The sequence below is a fragment of the Impatiens glandulifera genome, chromosome 5 (assembly GCF_907164915.1).
Source record: "Impatiens glandulifera chromosome 5, dImpGla2.1, whole genome shotgun sequence".
NCBI classification, from domain to species: Eukaryota; Viridiplantae; Streptophyta; class Magnoliopsida; order Ericales; family Balsaminaceae; genus Impatiens; species Impatiens glandulifera.
Genome location: NC_061866.1, coordinates 17,017,372 through 17,027,535, shown reverse-complemented (window position 1 = coordinate 17,027,535; position 10,164 = coordinate 17,017,372). Strand labels below are relative to the sequence as shown.

Sequence of the window (10,164 nt, the reverse complement as noted above, 5' to 3'; positions counted from 1 at the left end):
AAAACTAGATGACAAAAAAAATATAATCTAACTAGTTCTTGTCTTTGTGTCTTTACTAATCAGATTCTAAGCATGACATGGCCAAGAAAGACGCCTCAATGAAGAATGTCATGATGGTAGAAGAAGTCGCGACAATGAACAAGAAAGACGTGATGACGAACAAGAAAGACGTGATGACGAATGAGAAAGACATGACGTTGAACCATTCGAAGACGATCAAGAGGTATATTAAAGAGCTCAAAGAAGAATTTGAGAGAATTGCAAGGGAAAACGCAAGTAATTCAAAGAACATGATGAAACAATTAAAGTCGTTGAAGAGAGGCGTATGACTCGTCGACATGAACCTCAAGAAGCACAAAGTGACGTACATGAACATAAGGATAAGTTAGATTTTGTTTACGTCCTCATGTAATATCTTTCTATATAAACAATGAGCGATCAATGTAACGTGTGGACAAGGGGTGAATGGTTTACGATTGTGAGTTTGCGTTTTATCCACAAACGTAGGAAAATCAATAAATTTAATTCTTTTGATACTCTCGCCTCTTCTTCACATAACTAGTTCTAGGGATGTGCGTCTATTGCTTGTCTTATTTTGATAAAATTCTCAAACTTATCTTGTCTTCTTGAGCACAGAATCTATCTTTCACAACGCTCTAAGGAATATATTCCAAACAAGCCCTAAGGAATATATTCCAAACAAGCCCTAAGGAATTTCCCAAAAGAATGGAAAGTAAAACTTTATGGCCAAAATTGAACATATATGAAGTCTGGAGGTCGAATTATTGTGGATTACTGGATCTTATAGGGCACTTGTTACGTGGTTTTTTACTCAAGAATGGAAAAGAGAATGAAATGAGGTGTAGGGCATGCTTGTAAGGCCGCCTCCAGAGTTGGAGACCTCATACAAATTTAAATTTTGTGGCCCCATAAAATAAAAATAAATTTTATAATTGTACATTTTATAAAAAAAACAATTAAATATATAGTAATATTAACTAGTATAAAAAAAATATTTCAAAATATATATCAAAAATATTAATATAATAAGTTATAAACGAAAAATATACCATAATAATTTATCAATTAATTAGTATTCGATTCAACAAAAATACTTTTCCTTGAATTTTTTGAGGCAAAATTTTCAATAAAGTCATTATACTTTAAACACTGTTTTTCAGTTGATATCATAGCTAATCCATTCATGATATATTGTGTATTATATCTATATAATGAAAAAAAATATAATAGATATTTTAAAATGATGAGAGATTATGAAGATAAATATAAGAATAATAACAAATAAAAAAATTAATTTAAGAGCATTAAAATTAACTTCAAAGATGATTTTCACAATTAAGTTGGATTTATGATAAAAAAAAATTAAATTATTAAAGATGGAAAGCGTCTAAAATATAAACAATATAATTTATATTAGGGTCATTGATATAAAAAAAGTGATATGATAAAAATAAATAGAAAATGAGCCTAATATTAACTAATATTAATATTAAGGATAAAAAATAATAAAATATTTAATTGAGATTGAAAAAAATTAATATATTATTATAATAAATATAATATGGAGAGAGAAAAAATATTATATTATTATATTATTATATTATTATAATAAAGAGAAATATGTAATATATATTATTATATAATATGGAGAGAGAAAAATATATATTATTATATATATTATTGAAAGAAAAAGTTAAAGAATTATAAGGAAATAAATATAAAAGATTTAAATAAATATAAGAGAATATTATATTATACGATAAAATAGATATTTTATAATATATAATTAATAATAGAGATAATAATATTATATACCAAAAATTTGGAAGATTTGGGGCACTAAAAAATGAAAAAATTGGGGTCCTATGCTCTGTATTGGTTGCATGTTTGTTACGTGGTTTTTTTACTCAGGAATGGGAAGGGGAATGAAAAGTTTGGTTGGTGGTTTTGATTCCAGGATATTGATTTAATTTCTAGAGATACTCATAATCATCCAATCCTCGAATGAATCTCAGGAGCTATACACTTTCTCTCTCGTTATCTCCACTCTCTTATTTTCTCTCTCATAATTATAATTATAATATTATATATATTTTATAATTATATTATACGTTATTTTATAATTAACCTAATAATAAATTTTTATTTATTTATAAATAAATAATTTCAATTATTTAAATAATATTAAGAAATCATTTAAAATAAAATTTTAGTAATAATTACAATAACTAATAATAATATAATTAATTTTAAATATTATATATTAATAATAAAATTAAAATTAATTAATTAAAATATAAAAATATAAAACTAAAAATAAAATAACAATTTTATATAAAAAAATATTAAAAAATTAAATATAAAATATTTTAATAAAAATTATTATTAAAAAATTATACCATGTTATATTATATTATTAAATAAAATATTATATTTAATTTAAAATATATAATATTTTAAAGACTTTGTCTTATATTATTTATATTTAATAGATAATTATTTATTTATAATTAGTAAAAACTTAAAACATTCAACATTTTTTTTTGTTATAAGTATTTTTATTTTTATTTTGAAAAAAACATAATTAATATAAAAAAATATTAAATGTTTATATTTTATTAAATTATGTCACAAAAATATTTTATAAATTTTAAACAATTATGTAATAAAAATAATAATATTTTATATTTTTAATTTAATAAACTAAAATTAAAATTAATTTTAATTTTAATAACAAAATTATATTTATAATTTTTCTAACCTGTGTCGGTTTGGGGTACGGTCAGTTCACCGGGAGGATCGCCCTCCCAATTCTGCCAAAAGATGGAATTTCAAGGCTTACCACTTAGGAATGGAAACCTTATCAATGAGAATAAAAATATTAAAACTCTTAACCAAATACTACACTTCTTTCAATCATACACATTCTCATTTCACACATCTATCCATCTCAATCTTATTCTTATTCCTTTATTTAAACCAATATTACATTATATGTTAGCCTCCTTTAAAAAGTCTTTTCCCCTTTCATGTTTATAATATAATTTTTTAATTAAGTTAATTTAATTAATCTAATCAAATAAACTAATTAAAAATCAAATATAATTTAATTAAAAAAATATAATTAACGAAAATATATAATAAAAAACTATTTTTTTCTTTTTTATTTATTTAATATTCATGCTGATTTTAATTAATCAATTAAAATTTTTAAATATATTAAGTATAATAATAATAATAGTCCTAAGTGTTTCAACTTAATCTAATTATCACATTAACTTATTAAAAATTCAAAATTAATTATTCATGGAATTTCAGTTACTCCAAAAATAATTGATCATTAAATAATTCGAACTTGTATATGAATTTTGAAATTACAATAAGCTTGAGATTTATTAAAAAGAGAAACTATATAACTAATGAGTGAAAATGAGTATACAATATTTAATAAATCATTTCGCGCTTAATCTTGTTCGTCACGAGGAAAAAGGCACGTAATTGTTGGGGTCGCAGATTGCGCGCTAGACCATGCGCGGATCTCAACGCGCGCGTTGGGGTATGAATTCCTCATAGACTCGGACGAGCTTCGACTTTTGTGACATATCTAAGACCGTCTCCAATCCAACGACATACGCAAAACCATTTTAGGTTTGAAAGTTCCAACCCAACCTCAAACTCATATAATGAGTTTTTGATCAGTGTCTCCCTCCTAGAAAACACATATACGTGTTTCATTGTTTATCCACCAAAAGGCTATTTTATATATGTTTCAGTCCTTGATATATTTTAATATTTATAATCTGAGTTTAAAGTTATAGGTTTAATTTATTTTTTTATATATTAATCTTGTTTATATAATCATTTAATATACTATTTTATTTTATTTTTTATATATATTTATATATTTTTTTAAATATATTTATATATTAATTTTATTTACTTATATATATATATATATTTAATTATTTTTCTTATTTATTTTTTATTAGAATTTATTTTAATTAAATAGAAAAAATATTAAGGTTTAATTTATAAAATTTATAAATATGTAGATAGTCAAAATATTAAAAGTTAGTAAGAAAAAGAATATACTAAGAATATTTTTTTGAATTTAAAAATGAGATTTTAGATTGGAGATGAATTATTATTTGATATGACATTTACTATATTTTGGGTGGGAGAATGAGATTAAGGGTCGGAGATGGCCTAAGACAATAAAAAAATTTATTTTTTAGCATATTGACGTCTTGTTGCGAGTTGATCAGATGTGTAAGTATGAAAATTTAACATATTCCTATTGATAATAATATTATTAATTCTTAATAATATTAAAATAATCAAAAGGAAAGGTTAAGAGTAAATTATAATTAATTATTGTGGTAGTTAAATCTTAATTAAAAAATTAATTAAAAACCAAAAATAAATTGGAATTAAAATATTATATTTATTTTATCCAAATTAAACCCAAAAAGGGATTGAAATAATTTAATTATGATTTTAAACATAAATTATGTATAATTTATGGCTTAAAATAATTAAATAAATACCCCAAAATAAAATAAATGGATATAATTTTTATTATGTTTCCAAAAATATTTCTGTGTATTAATTTGGTGAAAAAACCCGCAAGAAATGGTTAAAAATTCGATTTCTAATAACCCTTATATTAAAAATATAAATTACTGATCTAGTGTGGTCGAAAATAAAGGATTTCATTCAAGTTGGATTTATATCCATCGGATCAGCGCTGTATTTTCATCCAGCGCTCAGGAAAGACACCACACATATCGGTTGTAGTCAAGCGCGCGCCTAGGTCCATACCGGATCAGCTAACAGGACACTAATCTCGTTAACCTAGACGCTCTAGCGGCCAACAGAACGCAATAACACATTTTATTTACAAAACGACATCGTTTTGTTCATCTTCTTCGCGAGGCCGGAGAAATGCGCTCGATGTCGGCGACCTTCCAGAAATATTATCTCCTCCATTACTCAACATTATCCCTCCAAACTTCACCAACGTACACGTCTCTCCCTCACCTTCAATTCCCCTAGGATGAGAAGTCAAAAGCTACCCTAGAACATGGCTGACGAGGACAAAATATAAACAAATGTTAAGGTTTCAGTAGCAAATCGAAGATGAATTCGTTCAATAATCGACCTAGCTTAGAATAAATACCCCATAGGTGTTCTTCTTCCAATCCATCGAACATAATCCAAATATTACAGTCAATTCTTCATATGAACTTCGGCGACAAGTTTTTGAAGAAACTGCTCTGACATTCTAATCTTTGATGTAAGGCTTGGGAAAGTTTCCTACATATCATTGGAGTGTTCTCCAATCACTAGTAAGCTTCTAGACCTACTTTAATTCAAATTATGATTCAAAATTAGATTTTCCAAGTTCGGTCGGGTTGATCTTATTTAGGGATCAATTTCGTGCTTTCTTTAGTTGAAATAAATCTCTAGATGATTTCTAAGCTTTCTGTCGAAAAATATTTTCATCAATTCAATCTCAATCAAAAAAACCCAAATTTGATTTTTTAAAAAAAATCTGGAAATCAAAAGTTCCCAAAATTTGCCTTAGAACCCATTTTGAAAAATCAATCGTTGTAGAGATCGATTGATCAGGTTTATTATTAGGGGTTATGATCCTACATCCATATGAGTTCTTAGCAACTTTTAGATCATGTTTTCATGATCTGTATCAAAAGATACAAACCTGCAATCTTCATACCAAATAAAGAACATTCGGTCATCTTGGACCGAGTTTCGTAGGATCGAGGACCGAGAAGAAGAACCGAGAGTTCTCGATCTAAACCAAAGCCAATGACCGAGAAAATTGACCTAGGATCGAGACCAATGATTGTTGTTCTTGAGCTAGGACCGAGAAATCCGACCGAGAGGTTTGACCCGGGACCGAGACTCCTAAGACCCACAAACGAGGAATTTAACTCTAAGACTGAGACTCCCAGACCTAGGATTGAACAATTCGAGTTTAGGACCGAGCCTCCCGAACCCCAAGGTCGAACCTTCTAGTCCTTTGATCGAGTGTCCCAAGCCCCGATCCAGAGCATCCTCGGTCTAGACCACGCTCATCCGGTCCCAGACCGGTAAAAAAATAAACCCAAGCCCTAGGACTCTAGTCCTAAGACCTGTTTGGTTACACATTTTAAAACCCAAAATTATTTTTGTAATTTTGGAACCCCAATCCATTTTCAAATAATTCCGAAAGATCAGAAAATAATTTTTAAATATTTTCGAGATATTTCCCAAACAAATATTTTGAGTAAGGCCCCGTTTAGAATTTATTTTTAAATTTTAATACTTTTTTGATATTTTTATGTTTTATTTTAAAACGATGTCTGATACGCAAACTATTGTTAAAATACATCGAATCTCGAGTCACCCCGAATCTTTGTATTGCCACGAGTCATCTAAAACGTGTTAGGCTGTGAAACGCAAGAATCTTCCCAGGGTTACAAGATGCATTGACTAAGCGTGACTCGCATGACCATCCAATCTCCCACCAATTGGCTGTGACCAGTAGTATGCGGTGGCCGCAGACGTCGGTAACCACTTCCCGTCTAACATATTTATAATTTTTGTAAAACAAATAAAAACACATATTCTAATCGTCTTTTCAATTTTGTCTATTATTTAATTATATTTTTTTGTTAACCTCATTTTAATTTATTTGAAAATATTCTAAATTAAATTTAATTATTTTAAAATTGGATTCGTACAATCTTATTTTACAAATTGATTATTTATTTTAATCTCGTATATTGAGTCAATATATTATTTTTTTAAAATAAATGTGTTCAAGATTATTTTAAAAATTATAATTATTTATAAAGAATAAGCGTCTACAACAAAAAATAATAATAAACTTTATTTGTTTTAATAAAAAGTGAAAAATAATAAGTTTGTTTATTTTAAAATCTATTAAAATATATACACATGAAATTTATCCCAATCAAATAAGTATTATTTAAAAAAATAACATTTATTTTTCCTTATATTTTAAAATAAACGTTAAAGGTATTGCATCCATCCAGCACGTGGTTTGGGTGAGAGAGAGGCAAATCTTCACTTTATACGCGTAATAGAGTAGTATATATTCGCCGCTTCTGTTCTGTTTCTGATTATCTTTCTCTCTCCTTCGTGTTAAGGAGCTCAGAATCGTAGACGGGGTAAAACCCTAGTTGCCCGCTTACCCTACTTGTTGGTAATCTTCTTAATCGATGATACCATAGTGCGATCATTTTTTTTATTGTTAACAGTTGTCTGTTCTACTTCTCAACTTTTTTTATCCTGTCCGTTTACTCGGGATTCCATTACTGATTTGATTATATATATATATATACATATTACCTGCTTGCTTGTCAGGGATTTCATTGATCTGTAATTGATTGTCGCATTCTATCTCTTATTTTATTTGTTTTGCATTATTATCTACCTGGTTGTGTCAACCTTTACAGAGAAATATACTAGTTAATTAGTTCGATTGACTTTGTGGGTTAGTGTGCATAGTTATATATAACTAGGGTTGAATATTTCGTTTTTTCTGTAAAATATAGGATGTACAGGTTGTGTTTACACTTTTTTGCAAGGAATTATTGTATGCTGGATTTCTGACACTACTTTTTGTTCTGTACAATGATGCAGCAATGGCTTCGAAGAGGATTCAGAAGGAGTTGAAGGACCTTCAAAAAGATCCCCCTACTTCATGCAGTGCTGGTTTGTTACATTTGTAATCTTGTTTGATGATAATATTTGAAATCTCTATCCCAAGCAGTAACAAGAAGAGGGGATTGCATTTTATTTTGCTTTCATTTCTCCAGTTGGTATACTTTATATGATTTATTTTCTATTATGTTGTAGTCATTTGTTCTATCCATTCAAAGTGTCTTGCAGCACCTGATGTTTTATCTAAGATGAGATTAAGCCAATTAAGTGATAGATCATATTTCTGGTTTTTTAAGTGAATGGGATAGGTGGAGAAACTTCTTGTTGTATCTGAAGATATTTGACTATTACAGATGATTAAGTAGGTTGCAATTGAATCTCTTCTGATAAATGTCACATCTGAATATAGGTGATTGGTTTTACATTTGGTAACTATGGTTTTGTTTGATTTAGGGTTATTTCCAAATAACCTTGTTTGATGTAGGTTATTTAAAGCCAGTTTATTTGGGTAAAAAGACAAAATTTGTATGAATATATTATAAAAACGATTGAAGTAGAGAGTATTTTGATTAATGATTTGAATGATATCATAGATGTATAGATTGTTGATTAGATAAAGGTTATTTGGAGTTAATCTCAAATAACCCACACATCAAACATTGCCCAAATTACATTATTCCTAGTACAAGTAATTGTATCTCCTTACAGAATTCCAGTCAATTTTTTTAATACCCAAACAGGATCATGCATTTGTTACATTACTAACTGGAAAATCCGGTCTTTAGGAGGTTGAATCCTTGACTATTTTGAAGAGCGAGTGAAATGAACCATCCTTGGACATATGGGAATAATATTCCTCTAATTAGGACCACCAATTGGTTATGTTTTCCTATATTTATTTAGGACCTCCAGGAAATCTGTATGATCAACTTCCTGATTTACAACAGTGACTCATTCTTGTGCTTTCTTTTGTGAATGTCAGCATTTAGAAACAGAACAGTAGCCTGTAAATAAATTTTCATCATTTTAATGTTTCAAGTTGCTCTTTGGGTGCTTGATTTGGAAGGAAGGAAAAGGGCGGAGATGGCTTTAATTTTTCAGCTTGCTTTGCTTTTTTGTTTACTTCATTTCATTTGCTTATAACGAATTGCATTTGACTGGATGTGATGTTTATTTTAATAATAAAATATTTAAGTTGTACCTGGTATTATCTATATTATTACACAGGACCCGTTGGTGAGGATATGTTCCACTGGCAGGCTACAATAATGGGCCCAGCAGACAGCCCGTTTTCTGGAGGAGTTTTTCTTGTAACTATTCATTTCCCTCCAGATTACCCATTCAAGCCACCGAAGGTGATATATAATAAACTTGTTAACCCTAATTCAAAAATAAAAGTACTTTTTATTTTCAAATTTGCCATCAACAATAATAAAAACTCAAAATTACAAAATGTGGCTTTCACTTACTCATTTGGTTAGTTAGGATTGAATATTTGATTTTTGCACTGTGTATCCATTCAGGTGTCCTTCAAAACAAAAGTGTTCCATCCAAACATCAACAGCAATGGTAGCATTTGCCTTGACATCCTAAAAGAACAGTGGAGTCCAGCTCTTACAATATCCAAGGTAAAATGTAAAAATGAATAATTTGGTTTTGGTAGATAACTAAGCAGCCAGCGTTAGAGTATTGATCTGATATAATATATTTTTTTTATTCGGAAATTCTGAATGGGGTTGCAGGTTTTGCTTTCGATCTGTTCACTGCTGACTGATCCAAACCCAGATGATCCTTTGGTGCCCGAGATTGCCAATATGTATAAGGTTGACAGAGGCAAGTATGAGATGACAGCTAGGGCCTGGACTCAAAAGTATGCAATGGGTTGAGAGATTAATCTCTTTGCATGATCATCTTTGCATCCTTTGGGTCTCAAAAATACATTTCTTCTTTTTTCTATCTTCATGCTACTACTAGCTCACTACTACTACTAGCAAATAAACTAGCAGTTAGATGGGTACAATATTCACCTCTCAAGGTGGTTACTTTCTAAAGTTTCTCTCCTTTTATGATCTTAATTATTATGTCTGACTTGACTAATTTCTGAAGAATTACATTATATAAATACATGTCCCTGGATGATGAAACAACTACTGCTCCTCATTTCTTGGCTCCTCATTTCTTGGCAATTTTAATTTCTGTTGTTCAAGCAGCAATTGCAAGATTATAATGAAGTTGTGCCTTTGCTTCCAAAAACAATACTCTTATCATGAACCAACAGAGTAAATATTTATTTAGCAATTTAGTATTATAAAACACCCCTAGATCTGCTGTTGCAGATTTGGTGTTCCACCCTATACCACTTTCACAACATATATGTTGACTTTTCATTCTCTCTTTTTATTAATTTTGACTTATTCTATAAAATAATCATTTTTTGTGAAGGTGGTGTAG

At 28.6% G+C, this 10,164-nt stretch overlaps 1 protein-coding gene across 1 annotated transcript; it reads left to right on the top strand.

The window, feature by feature from the left end:
• The first annotated feature begins 7,161 nt into the window (after positions 1-7,161).
• Positions 7,162-9,860, top strand: LOC124940412 (ubiquitin-conjugating enzyme E2 28-like). The gene is made up of 5 exons (XM_047480929.1): positions 7,162-7,252; positions 7,693-7,764; positions 8,941-9,068; positions 9,237-9,341; positions 9,456-9,860. Exons 2-5 carry the CDS (start codon positions 7,695-7,697, stop codon positions 9,597-9,599), a joined length of 447 nt encoding a protein of 148 aa, XP_047336885.1. The 5' UTR covers positions 7,162-7,252; positions 7,693-7,694; the 3' UTR covers positions 9,600-9,860.
• Positions 9,861-10,164: the final 304 nt, after the last annotated feature.

What these genes read in the sequence shown, in the direction of transcription:
- LOC124940412 (XM_047480929.1), top strand. Translation starts at nt 7,695, where the DNA reads ATGGCTTCGAAGAGGATTCAGAAGGAGTTGAAGGACCTTCAAAAAGAT. An exon ending in CCCTACTTCATGCAGTGCTG is followed by an intron (nt 7,765 to 8,940) that starts GTTTGTTACATT and finishes ATTATTACACAG; the next exon opens with GACCCGTTGGTGAGGATATG. An exon ending in ACCCATTCAAGCCACCGAAG is followed by an intron (nt 9,069 to 9,236) that starts GTGATATATAAT and finishes GTATCCATTCAG; the next exon opens with GTGTCCTTCAAAACAAAAGT.